General features: G+C 41.6%; 1 protein-coding gene across 6 annotated transcripts in view; it reads left to right on the top strand.

The window, feature by feature from the left end:
* The first annotated feature begins 3,813 nt into the window (after positions 1–3,813).
* The window catches only part of spag9a (sperm associated antigen 9a), a 29,530-nt gene continuing 18,183 nt past the window's right edge, over positions 3,814–15,160 (top strand). For 3 of the 6 annotated variants that reach the window (XM_079646459.1, XM_079646455.1, XM_079646456.1), the window contains exons 1-6: positions 3,814–4,307; positions 7,973–8,093; positions 10,468–10,538; positions 10,638–10,726; positions 11,380–11,524; positions 14,113–14,202. In XM_079646459.1, the coding sequence (XP_079502585.1) occupies positions 4,008–4,307; positions 7,973–8,093; positions 10,468–10,538; positions 10,638–10,726; positions 11,380–11,524; positions 14,113–14,202 (816 nt within the window). In that variant the 5' untranslated portion in view covers positions 3,814–4,007. The remainder of the gene's footprint in view (positions 4,308–7,972; positions 8,094–10,467; positions 10,539–10,637; positions 10,727–11,379; positions 11,525–14,112; positions 14,203–15,160) is intronic. The other 3 variants (XM_079646457.1, XM_079646458.1, XM_079646460.1) reach the window with 2 other exon arrangements.

Raw genomic sequence — 15,160 nt, 5'->3', positions numbered from 1 at the left:
TAAAGTTAGCTATCATATATCAGGCTACAACTAATGTAGCATTGATAATATAGTAACGTTACTGGCAGGACTGTTGATACTGATCCATAACAGAAACTAATGCGCAAGTATCAGCCGTATCTCGCGTTACCTAACGCAACTCCACACTACGGTGCTGTGTACCGGAGGAGAGACGCGAGATACGGCTGATACTTGACGATCTGGCGGAGAAAGGTTGTGGAGCCTCCGTTGATATGCCGTTGTAAATGGCTTGATGGAAAGCAGGTGTGTAGTCGGGGAGGGTGCACAGCTGATTGCAGCAGGTGAGTGGAGGTTGAGCCGGGAGCCAGGAGTGACAGCCACCACGCCCACACAAACAACACAGACAGGGGGAAACAAACAAACACAAAGGAGACGGCTGGAGCAGTACAGCCACCACAGCGTTACCTAATGCAACTCGACACTATGTCTTACGGTGCCGTGTACCGGAGGGGAGAGAGAGAGCATCGAAGGGGTGGGGGAGAGAGAAGTAATACGGTGTCCTGATAAAGCTGTGGAGAGTATGTGCTGCAGGGAGGTGGATGCACAACGCACCCAGGAACGAACGCTAGCTCCGGTCCTTTTTACTGTGGACTCGATGTCCTGACAGGCTGGTATTTGTGCAACCTGCACAAACACAATACTGCACCATGATTACAAATGGTGAAATACAATGTAAAACTACCGAAAAATAACAGCTCCTTAAAACACAACCGCTCAACTCAACGCAACTCCACTATACCCGCGGTCAGAGAGCGGAGATGTGTCCCCTGCGTGATGTAATATGACGCGTTTGACGTATGACCTTAAAAAAAAGCCGTTTTTAAGAGCAGAGCTCAAAATTGCTCCTTTCCCTCTGAATTCCTGCCCTTATGTCTCGTAAAACATATCAAATCCTGCATTCACTTTTTTAATTGTAATTTTCAGGCAAGTTTAAGCATAAATGTAGGAAAAATAAAAACCTGCAAGATGCTCTTTAAAGATATCCTTCCAGAACGCGTTGCTACGTACCTGAATGAGCATAAGGTTAAAAATGTAACAGATGCCGGGATGTTAGCTGATGACTACACGTTAACACAAAAGTTTCATTCAGGGGAGAGATTTGACTGGGGGGGGGGGCAGAAATAACTGGTCTGGTGACCCCAGAGGTGAAGTGTTAAGGTCGGAGCAAAGGTCCGTGCATGGCTGGAGGGATAAAACTGATCTAAGTACTTGCCACTTTTGTTTGGGTAAAGGTCACAGGGAAAAGGAATGCCTAGTACTTGTAAAAACCAAGGGACTCCAAAATGGCCAGGTTCCCAGGCCTGTTGCCCTTGCAGCTTCTGCCCACAAGGTTGCTAGGGGATGAGGCTATAGCAGCGGTTAATCTCCATACTGCCCACAAGGTTGCTAGGGATGAGGCTATAGTTGCAGTTAAACTCCATACTACCCCGCAACCAGTAACTGCTGCGGTTTCTAACTTCGGACCAGCCCTGCAAGAGGTGAAACCTCGCCCCTCCCAGTTAGCAGATGAAATTGATCCAGGGTATGCCCCTTTCATAAGTGAGGGTTATGTGTCTTTGCAAGGAAGTGAAAGAAAAATCCTTGTTAAGATACTGAGACACAGGTGCCATCAATTTGTACATAACTGAGGGCGTTCTTCCATTTTCCTCTGTAACTGACACTGGAAGTTATGTATTGACTAGGGGAATGGGGATGCAGTTGTTGTCTGCTCCAAAGCATCGGTTGGTGTTGTCCTGTGATTTACGGCAGGGTGAGGTTGCCATGGGAGTCCGGCTATCTTTGCCTGTTCCGGGAGTGGCAGTCATCCTCGGTAATGATTTGGCTGGCGGCAGAGTGTGGCCTGATGTGCCTCTTTCATCAGTGGTTTCCTCTAAGCCAGTGATGAGCGAGCTTGCTGACCCTGATAAAAAGCGGACAAAGGTTCGCCCACGCCGAGGAAATTACCGAACCCAACCCAGCGGTTGATGGGATGGTCCCTGTTTGTGTGGTAAAATAAGATAACATGTACACCCGGGTAAGCTATGTTTCATGTATTATATGTAAGTATAAGCTCTGTTATTAGTTGGGATGTTTCAGTGTCTTGGGGACACTTCTTTTATGGGGGGGGGGGGGGGGGGAGGGAGGGGGTGACAACCCTGTGGTTGTCCATCAGGTGGTGGTCCATCAGTGGTGCTGTTGTAACCTGTGTGTTTGTTGTAATCAGCAGTGATGGGACCCACCTGTGGCCCTTGATTCCAGGATATAAGAGGGCTGCAGAACAGGCTCTCGCTCTCTCTCAGCTGCCCTGCTCGGTGCAGCAGGACACCGCTCTTCTGTTTGTTTTATTGTTGGTTGTAGACACTGTTAGGTAAAATAAATGATTGTTTTGGGCAACTCCTGTGTGGAACTGTTGTCCTTGTGTTACAAGCAGAGCCAGCTTGTAACAATCATAATTGGGCTCATTATAGATTAAAAAGGCTGTTATGCATTGTTCTATATGATTGGCAAAAAACTTCAGAATCTGTATTTACTGCCCGCCATTGAAATGACAGCAAGTGTTTTCACCATAGGTTTTCACCCAAGAGGGGCATGGCCTTGTGAAGCGGGAAAATACCCGGATGCGTTGAGTGTTCCGTGTTAACTTCCTGTCTTGTGTTGATTTCCCTGACGTTCATCTTAAACCTTTCCTTCTCCTGCACTTTTTTCCATTTGTTTTATGAGGACAGTTTAGCCATCATGAATCCAAAGTTTTGTGCCCTAACAAAAATATTAAAGTCACAAGTGAATATTCAAAAAGTATTCCATAGTGTTTTTCTGATGGAGAAAAATAACGTGTTGTTAACTAATGTTCAATCGACCAGACCTGTGAAATGTCCAAATTGCCCCGTAGAGTTTTGTTTATTCAGGTGTTAATTTGTCTTTCTGTCTCCAGGTTATAGATAATCTGTACATTAGTAGGTAAAATACTTAATTTCGTTGGAAAGTAAAATGGTTTTAATCTAATAATTTCATATGCCGACCCGTACCTGTCACTGATTGCAAAGTTTTTGGCTTTGGTTTTTGGTGTACATTAAACATGTTACTACAGTACTGTTCAGCAGGTAAAACCACATAAAGAAAATAATGAATTTGTCGTCGGTCTCCGTTTATTTATTTATTTGTATTTTTACACACACTTTACTAAACTAATGTTTGTAATTTTGAAAGAGAGGACATTTGAAGGTATGTATCCATGAAATAAAAAAATAGGCCTATGCAAAGCTTCAGGGTAAAGGCGCCCCATTTGAGTATAGGATTGTAAAATAATATACTGTTGAAATGAATGTATTTGAAAAATAAAAAAGATCACGTTTGTGTCAAATAATAATTACGTTAGCATGACGTAACGTCGTCACATGATCTGTTCAACGACTCAGCTGTTGTGATGGTGGCTTCAAGAACCGTCGGAAATCTTGCTACCTAGATGAAAAATATACGAGTTTCCAACAAGGAACAGCTCTTGATTCTTTATAAGATCCCAACTGATGTTATGCATATGTTATCCTGTGTAAAATTATAAATGCATTGGGAAATATCAGGCTACTTATACTTATTTAATATTTTTCTGACAAATCTCCTGTTTGTTTTGTTACTGTTGCACCAAAAATCCTTATGATTACAACATTACAATTAAATATTAGTATAAGATTTGTTTATTTTACCACCAGAATATAATAAAAGATGTATATTTAACTTTAGAGCTTTATCATTTGACGTGTGATATCGGTTTTCCAGTAGAACTGTGAAGTAAAAGCTTTTGAGGAGCATTTGAAAGCAGCATGGGACAAGTGAGGGGAAAATAGGAAGGAATCCACGTAGCCTATTTTACATCGTCCAGCCGTGTATATGTCCTCAATTTGTATTTAAAAAAAGGCTGCTTTCAATAAGGCGGATAACATTATTCATAGTGGCGGGGTAAGGCGGAATAGCCCATATTGGTCCAGTTTGCTGAAAAGGAGAGGACTAAAATGGAGCTGGAAGACGGAGTTGTGTACCAGGACGACCCGGGGACATCAGCGGTGATGTCTGAGCGGGTGTCGGGCCTGGCCAACTCCATCTACCGCGAGTTCGAGAGGCTCATCGGTAAATACGACGAGGACGTGGTGAAGGAGCTGATGCCGCTGGTGGTGGCTGTGCTGGAGAACCTGGACTCGGTGTTCGCGGAGAACCAGGAGCACGAAGTGGAGCTGGAGCTGTTGAAGGAGGACAACGAGCAGCTCATCACACAGTACGAGCGGGAGAAAGCGCTGAGGAAACATGCAGAGGAGGTGAGTTGAATGGAGCTGGGGAAAAACGACCCTTAAGGGGAGGAAACAGGGGCTGCTTCAGGTGTTTGTCCCTCCCTGCATCCCTGGATTAATTCACCGTATACACGTGGCCTGGCAGCATCCCCACCGTCCTGACACGGTGATGTAAACAAGGCAGTGTCATGGCTAGCTTAAATGGCCCCGTCTTTGTATTAGCTCTGTGTCATAGTGGGATGGGAGTTCTTTCTACCGGACAAGTTACAGAAGTGTTTTTCTAACAAGATAATCCCCTCTCTGTCAAATATATCTTTAACTACCAGCTCGCATTTTGCATCAGAGAGTGAAGTAAAGCCTGTGATAACCTGGCAACTGCATATGATGTGACTCAGCTTTTTGGAGCATTTCAGTCTCATAAGTTAAAAAAACATACGGGGACACGATAACAGACAGACAAGCAGTCACAATGATGAGAGATTTGCTTGTAATAGGAAGTGCTTCACCCAAGCTATGCCCTTATGATGAGCATAACCTCCACTACCATCACACTGCACGATCAAACACAGAGACTATCCAATTGATAGACTATCTCTCATACCTCACACAGCATCCGCCCATATCAGGCAGAAAACTTCACAGTGAGCACAAGAGTGTATTCAGGATAATGTGTGTCATCTACACTCAAAGCTGGTCACTTCGCTCCAATTGCCCCTAGGCCAGGAGACAGTCACAGAACCCAGTCAAACTTGCTTTAACAGGTTAATGGAGGAAAAAGACGATGAGATCAGTTTCCCTTACTTAAAGGAATATTACACTCCCATAAAGTTGAGACTTGATATAGAAAAAAAGATGATATAATAAACAATGGCGATATAAAAATAGCTCTGATTTAATGCAGCAGAGGCTCACCTGCCTGTTAGTCCAAAGTATGGTTAACGCTTAAAAAGACGTTGGATCTAAATCAACTTCATAGCTTGTCTCATTAGATTCACCATAAATGCCTCACATCTTCAAACTTCAAATCTTCCGTCATTCTTTCTGTTATTAATGTGTACTTTCCTAAACCCAAGCGGTGATGATTACAGATTGTTATTTATTCTTACTCCTCAGCCACGTAAGACATTATGCAACTGTTACAAATATGAAATCACGTCAGCATCTGCTGCTAAACACACATTATGATGTGGAACACCTTTCAACTAAATGGCTGTATTTTTTTAGCAAAAGGCTAAATAGAAAGGGGTGTGTGTGTGTGTGTGTGTGTGTGTGTGTGTGTGTGTGTGTGTGTGTGTGTGTGTGTGTGTGTGTGTGTGTGTGTGTGTGTGTGTGTGTGTGTGTGTGTGTGTGTGTGTGTGTGTGTGTGTGTGTGTGTGTGTGTGTGTGTGTGTGTGTGTGTGTGTGTGTGTGTGTGTGTGTGTGTGTGTGTGTGTGTGTGTGTGTGTGTGTGTGTGTGTGTGTGTGTGTGTGTGTGTGTGTGTGTGTGTCAGCCTCAGCCATGTCACATTTCAGGCTTCTTGTGTTTTGACTGCAACAATGGCCACATTCGTGTGATTTGCATGTGTGAATCTGCCTCCTGGCTCTTATGTCAAAGGAAAATGTGATGTGACTCAGACCTTCTGTTCCTGCTTGCTTTGCTCTTGTATGCTATGGACACGTCGTAGGCCCCTTCACACACACAGTGACACTGAAGCAGTGTGACAGCCATACACTTGCAGAATACCACTACTACCGCATCATCGTTTGTTATAGTAACCATGTCAAATCTAAATGCACAGTGTTGAGGGGTTTGTCCTGGGAAAGACTCTTTGACCACTCCCCTGAGCAGGAGCGAGCAAGGATAGGCTGAGCCTGTTGGAGATATTACTTCCAGGTCATGTGATCCTTTGTCAGAAACAAGCAGAAAGGGAACTTCCCCTAGCTTGCATTTTGATTCCTTTCCCCTTTTTTTTTTGCCTTGGTTTGAGTGTCAAATTCTGGTGTCTCAGGCTGATCCTGTCATATTTCCAGAGTAGTGTAGTGTAGGGTGTCCTCTTACTCTTTAGGAGGCTGACTCCAGATCAGATTAATTGATTCTTCAAAACCTTCTTGACCATTCATGGCTTTTTGTCTCATAGATTTCACACAGACATAAAAAAGACAACATTATCAACCTCTCATCCCGCTCTGTTGTTATTGTTCTCCTGTTTCCATTAGTCTCCATTGTAATTTCGAGACATAGACATGAAATGACACATTGCAAATTACTTATTTTTATTAATGACTGACATTACATTTAATAAAGTCTGAAGCATTCGTCATAACATTAAAAGTAATTCACAGCCTTTTCCAGTTTGCCCTTGCTTCCAAACCGGCTTTCTTTTGTAATATCCGTTATCTAAACCATCAATCATCACTTTATGACTATGGGGATTGCTACTGATGAGATTTGCTGCATATAAATACATTGTTAATCAGCAAATATGAATACACTATGCCGAAGATCACTTTAATCTTGAGCTTAGTATAACAACATTGTAATGTCCTGTTAGGACCCTGGCTTTCTCAAAGGGACAGGATGTGGACGCTGACACATAAACACCGGAAGGAAACACAAAGGAGCTGGAATTTCTGGATGAACGGATAAATCTAAATTCTGTTTTAATGACGAACCAGACATTTCTTTACATCCACCCCTACAATGGTAGCCTACATTAGGGCTGCACGATATATCGTGTCGTGATGATAATCGCGTGGACGTGGGATTTAAAAAAAAATGGTTTTACATTTTTATTTTTAAGACTTGCAATATTAATTAGGCAAATTAACTCAAACACGTCACGTTAGAATTATTTTGCTGCTTGTTACAAAAGGAAAACTTGCTCTCATGTCAGGGGTACTTGAGTTAGTGACATGCAGGCTCTGCATGCACAGCAAACCACAATCAAATCTCCAAAGCAAACGGACCCCGTGATTTAAAGGTAAAAACACTGAATAAAGTAGTTTCATGTGTTTCTCCAGGGCAGTTTGGCGCTGCTAACCGAGCTAGCTCAGCTTGTTGCTCTGATCCAGACGTTCGTGACTAAAATCCTTAATCCGGTTAAATATAGTTAAAAAAATACCAATTGTATAGCATTAAAGTTCAAGAAAGGATGGTTTGCGGGGGAAAAAACTTAAATTCCTGTATGTTTTGATATCGCAATATATATCGCAGGGGGGGGAAAAAATCGCAATGTCAGTTTTCTCCAATATCGTACAGCCCTAGCCTACATGTTGTGAAAATGATGTAATGCACTGTGTCTAATGCTACAATTATTTCTTATTATTGATGAATTTGCTGATTGTTCTATCATCAATAATATTTAGCAAATGTCAAAAAAATAAATTGAAAATGTTTCTCAAAACTTCCCAGTTTTTTTAAGGTAACACTGTCACTTTGTTAAGGAGTAAACCACTGCAAGCTAGGTGTTTTAGGCAACAGGGAGTGTGTGGGAGAGAAAGTCCCTCTGGAGGAAACTTTGGGATTATAGCCTTTGCAGACCATTTCCATGTATACAAACCTATATAAAACACTACAGGAAAAGAAAAACTCCAAAAAGCCGAATAGGGCCCTTTTTTAAAACAAATGCATTTAGATTTTGGGTTTCTGATCTGGTGACAATGAATCTGACCATGCTCTGTGTGTTTGTGTTTCTGTGTGCGTCTCTGAGCAGAAGTTCATTGAGTTTGAGGACACTCATGAACAGGATAAGAAAGACCTGCAGAACTGCGTGGACCGAATGGAGTCCCACTCGCGGCAACTGGAACTCAAGATCAAAAACTACGCAGACCAGAGTAAGCACAAACACAACGCACACACACACAGCTACTTCCCTGCACATTCAATTCGATGATTTATAAAATACCATATAGCTCTCAATACAACCACTGTTCTCCATTGAAGAAACATTTCATTCCTTGCTATAAAAATAAACGTTCTCAGTGTGATTTTGTTTGTTATCCGTGTGTTCCCATGTACAAGGCTTTTCCTTTCTCCCCTCTGCTTTTGTGGATTTCTTTACTCTCTTTCTTCACTTGTTTGATGTTCCACATGGCTTGTTATGATTACTTTGTCTCTCTACACACACACACACACACACACACACACACACACACACACACACACACACACACACACACACACACACACACACACTTACACTTATACAACTGTACGTACTCACACTCTCCCTCGAGTGTAACAGTAATTGGATTATATGATTTCTTTTATTCAAGTCCTCCTAATGCCACAGTGCATCACCGCCCATCTTATTGGTAGATTAAGGAATGGAGGCAAAGTGATTGGCTCACACAATATGTCTTCTTAGAAAGAGTGGATTCACACAATGACCGGTCAGTCCAGTGCCTAGTGACAGAGCGACACAAAAAGCTGCTTAAAAATGTGTCTTTTTTTCACACAAAGCTGTCAAAGTGAAGGAAATGCCAGCATTACTTTCTTCCATTGTGAAGCAGAGCAGCCATAAGTAGCTAAGGGTTTGTCTGTTCTGAAGAATAAGATCCTTGAATCTACACCTTCATGTACTGAGTGCTCAATCCACCCTCTGCCACTCCCATTGAGTAGTCAATCATTCATTACTGTATGGTGCAGCCCGTCAGCTTCGTGCGTCTTGAGGCATCGAGGACAGAGTCCACATCTGATGACGGACAATTACACTATAGCTCAGATTTATTAGGCACAGAAAAGACCAATCATTTACCAGTTTAGTTTTTTGGGATGTGTAGTTCAATTCATGTTTTACTGCACTCCCATTGGGCACAATCTCAATTTGTGTCATTATCTGTTCCGTGGGATCAGAGATTGTGCCTGATGTTGAGTTATTTTGGGATATAGGACGCTGCTTTGTATAACAGATGAATTGAATCACGGTGAGGCCCTTTTTAATGGCTTATGAGACAGCAGTAGCGCTTCATCATGTTATCCTCTGACCAAGTAAAAGGCATTCAATAATCTGATGAGGAAGATTTAAACATATATACACATCTCACCCTTTTGACTTCCCAGAAGATGTGTAACATCAGGTTGAATGGACTTTCATGGATAATCAGGGAAATCACACCGTTGGCTTTTCTATGGACTTGTGTTACAAATCGAAACATCTTTCAGTGTTAAACAGCTTTTTAGGGTAAATTAATTATTCATTAAATCAATATCATTGGCTTAATGTTCAGCAGCACATTCAGCTTCTCCACTCAGTGATTTGCCAAACGTGCACAGCACTAATGCGAACACACAGGAGGGATTAGTCTCCACTGTGTAAGTCCTTCCTTACTTCACTTCAATGCATGTCTCCATCCCGGGGTAAGGCCAAAATACACACATAGGCAATACATCCTCACACGACGTGCAGAAGCTTTAGCTGCTGTAATTGATAGTATCCAGCCTTCATGCTGTATATCCGACTGTCGCAGTAGCTCTCCGCGTGGCTTAGGCTAGACCTGACGTGTTAATAAGGGATTAGGGTTCTTTTCATTTCACAAGTGAGCCCAACATTGAAACACTTTTGAGATTACCCCCTCTGCCTTTCCCAGTCCCTTCATGGTAGAGCAGACTTTTGCAAGTGGGATATGCACACTTTTTAATTCACTACAAGGCTGGAAGGCTGTGGCTCAGTGGATAGTGTGCTATACTTAGAAACAGGGGGTAGCAAGTTTGAGTCCCACTGCAGTCAGCATGTCGTTGTGTCCCTGAGACACTTCACCCCAAATTGCTCCTGTGGGGATTGTCCACAGTATTGAGTATGTAAGTTGCTTTGGATAAAAGCGTCTAACAAATTACATGTAATGTAATGTAATGTAATGTACAATGGTACAGCGGATTTGAAGCTACTGCCAGCAGCTGGCTAACCTAACTTAGCCTACATAGGGGACAGAGGGGGAAATCAGCATCTCTAAAGCTCATTATTTGTCATGTATAAACTTTATGTTATGTTATGGTTTAATCTGCCACGTCACAAAATGACTGGGCAAGAAAGAATCTTTAACATAACCCCTTTTTTAAAACGGTGCATATGACACTTTTGGTTTGTGTACCAACAAGATAATGATGTATTATTTTAATTGAACAATAGTTCATAGACAAAGTATGATCCTTGTCATGTGCCTTGTAAATGAGTCAGCCTATCCTGACCTGGGTTGTGTTCTGTCTCAGTTGCCAGGTTAGAAGAACGGGAATTGGAGCTAAAGAAAGAATTCAACTCCCTGCATCAGCGACACACAGAGGTGAGGACAAAGAACAAAAGAAAATAAATGTTGCCGAGTTGTAATTATTGAGCACCTCCATCAACTGTGTCCTCTGGACCTTTGCTTTGACTTCTGCAGATGATCCATAACTATATGGAGCATGTAGAGAGGATCAAACTGCAGCAGATAAGTGAGACTTCAGAGTCAAGCGCTGTCGGCAGAGTCAGGTAAGGCCGCATTAGATACTGACGTTTTTATGCTTCATATTGGATGGATGGTAGAGATGGGGAAGCTAACAGGTAGAATACTTGCTAACCTCATAAAGACGGTTATACAATTAGAGAGTTGGTTGTGGGAGTTGTAAAATACTTTGCATTGACGATGCATCACAATATCCATTTTTCTTTTTAATTACAAATAAAGAAGAGGCTTCAGCTGATGTGATGCTTCCCTATTTGTTTGTTTTTTCAGACACTTGGTTATTAGTAAGTGCCAACTTGCAAATAACTGAAAAAAAATGTTGTTGAAATGGACATCTTTTTCCTAAATGCTCTGCTTTTCAGGATGAACCCTTTCTGTCATGGCTCACCACATACAAGCCAAACCTGTGAACAAGTTAATGTCAATTTATAGTACAACTTATTTTTGGGGGCGCTCAAATAATTTTTCACAATTATGTTTCACTATTGAATACGTTTGTACCAATTTCCCAGTTTAGTTCCAGCAGGAGAAAGCTTAGTTTTACATTAAATAGTGTTGCAGTTTTTAAAAAACGTTTATAGTATTTTCAGTATACATATATCTTTTCAAAGTTTATAAAAAGTTAAGTTTACCAGTAAAAGAAAACAACCTGCAAATCAAAACACTCATGTCCCTCCAGGAAAGATCGGCCTCTTTCGTTGTGCGTCTTCCCGTCTGCTGGCGGCACGACTGTGCTGACCCCCAACCCGCAGGCCAGAGCAGAGACCCCGGGCACCGAGGGCTGGAAGTTCACCGACCCAGCGCGCTCCAACGCCAGCCTCAAGGTGAGTGTGTGGACCATAGACTGTATATGGTGTGGACGCACAATAGGTCCAAAATGATGACTTATTCTAGTGTTTCTCTTTTCCGCAAGGAGTTCATTACTGCCTTCCTCAGACTAGTTGAGAGCAGCCTGAAAACTGCAGGGATTTCAGAAACATGAACTCCAGATATGTAGTTTAGTGAAAGATAAATGATTTACTGTATCCCCCTCCTTATCTGTGGTCCAGGGTATCAGATGTGCCTCCTTTCCGGTGAGATGTTGAATTCTGATTGTCCTCTCTAAACTATCATGATATCGAATACAAAATAAATAAATATGCATTACATTTTTTTTATCCCTTAATATTAAGTACTACCTGAACCCTCGCATCATTTAGCAGTTTGATCAAAATGAGCAACATACAATACCAACATGTCAAGAATATGGTTATGTTGTGGCGATCCAGCACTCACAACAGGAAAGAATGAAACGGAGAGGAATCAATAAAACACAAACACAGATATAGCTGATCAGTAATTATTATTTAGTTGTTGCAATAAACAAACAATAATGGGGAGTACATCACCTGCTGCCACAGCAGCCAATCGCGGAACTGCCCCCCCCAAGACCAGAAAGATCTCATGTGCTTTATACATGTAAAACCATAGACTGTATATAGTGTAAAACACACACAAACACACTCTTGAAACAGCATACGTGGCAGAGATGTTCCAACCTTATACACTCATATATGTTGCATCCTCTGAGTTCTACATGATCCCAGATTTCATGACCTTATTTAGCTACTACCACACATGCCAATGTATACAACTGCTGGTGAAGGGTTTCAGCTGATTGCCTATAGATGTGCCTCCTTCCAGCAAACCAAATGAACAACACACCGTCCACTATACTGTAGCTTATACCATGTGACATTCATGAATATACCAGAAATACGCTGTGATAAACATTCTGCTATAACAGTTATAATCCCTTTTTCTTAGCTGAGCATTTCAAGACATCCTGCCAGTGCTAGAATATAGAGCCGTTTTGGCTTTGGATCCATTTAAAAATAGAGAGCCTTTGATAAGGCTCCGGTGTGCTTAAGCGTATTTCAGTAGGCGTCTGACAAGGCCATCTCTGTTTTTAGACATCCTCCTCTTTAGCCATTGATGAATATGCACACTTGTCTGTTCTCTTGATGCAGCAGTCGGAGCAGATCATTAAATGTTTCACATGAATATTCACAAACAGAATAAATACAATTATCTACTTCATGCAGTTGTAAATTATGATACCAAGCTGTGTGATATGTTTATTTTCAGTGATTTCAGATCATGTTACAGTGCCTTAAATAAACAAGTCATTATTTAGACGTTATTATGGTTATGTTCTTACAGATCAAATGAAACCGTTTTCTATGCAAAACAGTGACTTGAAATAATTTCGACGTATGTGTTATGTTTGTATCTGTGGCAGTTAAAACCTGGAGGGTGGGTGACTATGTTACTTCATCCCACTGCACAGTCTTTGTTAAAACTGGGACATCAGCTCTGTGGCGCAATGCATGATGGGAGTGATGCCGCTGTATGGCTCGCAGCCAGTCACTCAGGGAAATAAGGCTAGCTGGGATGTGATTAGTTGTTATGTAATCACCGCTACAGGACGCTTATTGTTAACGGCCTTTTGAACATGAGTGGCTGTACTATGCAGACAGTGACGTCATACTTATTTACCAACATGGATGTTGCTTCAAGTTAAAGAGACGAAATGAGTCAATGAGTTGTTTATGCTCGCATGCCAGCCATGATCTAATCTTCATCCACAATATGCGCCATTTAACGAAGAACATCCCATTAAAGCTGACATTATTATATCGTTTTTAAATCACTGCTTTTTGTCTCATTAAGGGTTTAATGATAAAGCAACTTCAATGAAAGTTGCACTCAAACTTTGTATAAAGGTCATGGGTATTACAAATGCTACTGCTTGAGTGAAAAGAAATGTATAAAGCTTGCACCAAATCTCACGAATGACTGCTGGGGCTGAAGAGTCAAAGCTTGAAAATAAAAAAATCTGGTATATTAAAATGAAACACGAGTGAGACCTCTTTAGCCGCTTCTTATCTCTGCTCCAAGCTACTTTAGCAGCTACTACAAACACATCAAACCCAAACAGACATTGATCAACTAATTGTTTCAGCTTTACAAATGTTAACATTGAACACTTTTAAAGTATATGTATTTTAAAGGGGTATCATATGCAGACAATTATTTACAGAATAAATGAATTAACTTTAAATCAAAAATGAATTTAACATGTACCCATTCATCTATTCCTTAAAATTCTTAACTTGACAATCTACTCTTTGACCTACCAATGTACACACACACACACACACACACACACACACACACACACACACACACACACACACACACACACACACACACACACACACACACACACACACACACACACACACGTTAGCGCTGTTTCCAATCACACCACAGACATGCACACTTTGGGGTGTATGCATTTCTGCTGAACTGCTTCTGCACACGTGAGCTTCATTCTTACTCTCCCCCCCCCCCCCCCCCCCACCAAAAGCAGTTGGACTTTATCGACCCCCCGAAGGAAAGGGAGGGTAAGAGTGCGCAGGACTCTACTTGGGGGAATTCAATGGCAGACGACTGCAAGGTAGTTGGATGAGCGGCGGAAGTACCAGCGGCGTCTGTGTTTGCGTGTGTGTGGGCTTCAGTAGTCCCCCCCCCCCCCCCACACTATGCTGTTTCATCATTTCAAAAGCTTCGCCTCACTTTGTTCATTTATAGAACCTCACTTCACAGACCACCTGCGCTAGATGGTGCCACATGCAACCATGCCCTGTATGAGCTCACAATGAGGTCTTTTAAAAAATCTTGGTGCAAAAAAACATCAGCTGTGTCACAGATGGGTTGATTGTTAATCTTTTTAAAAATGAATAACGGCATGGTTGCATCTGGCCTTTGATATCATTTGTTTCTTTTAAATGCATGACTTTTAGATCAAACATGCTTCTTTGTATTTTTGTTTCATTCATGCAGATCTTCAACATAGCAGTAGCATCACTCATTGTGCAATAACATGGCATCATTCGTTCCAATAGTCTTCTTTTTCTGTCACTGCTGGATTTGTGTAACATTAAGTCTTTTGATGGGTGGATTCATATTTCAGTTGTTTCTGTTTACTCGTCTGTTGTTAAGTATAATGTGGGTTTGTGTTTGTGCACTAGATTTAGATAGACAGCTATGATTGTGGTCATTTCTAATTTCAGTTAACGTCGTGTGAAGCCCCCCCCCCCCGCAATCTGTGTGTGGGGTCTTCCTTGTCTGTGTTTGTGTGCTAACTGTGTTGCTAATGTTTTCTCTCTGCATCTGACTTTGATCCAACTTTAACTTTTGTCTTTAATGTTTTATGGTTCTTTAGCTTTTTGTTTTTCAACTAATTATTTTTTTCATAATATCCAATTTCGCAAAAACAAAAAATGTTGAGGTAGATTTTTACTTGAGATAATGCTCATGCTCTTCACAATGTAAGAGCTGAGAGAAATTGGACTCTTGTTTTGTGTCATACTGCATGTAGCGTCTGTAGTGAACATCTTACCTTCCCTAGTTTG

The sequence above is a fragment of the Notothenia rossii genome, assembly GCF_949606895.1.
Source record: "Notothenia rossii genome assembly, chromosome: 8".
In the NCBI taxonomy this organism is placed as follows: domain Eukaryota; kingdom Metazoa; phylum Chordata; class Actinopteri; order Perciformes; family Nototheniidae; genus Notothenia; species Notothenia rossii.
Note: the sequence above shows the minus strand (reverse complement) of the source record. Positions and strands in the feature narration are given on the sequence as shown.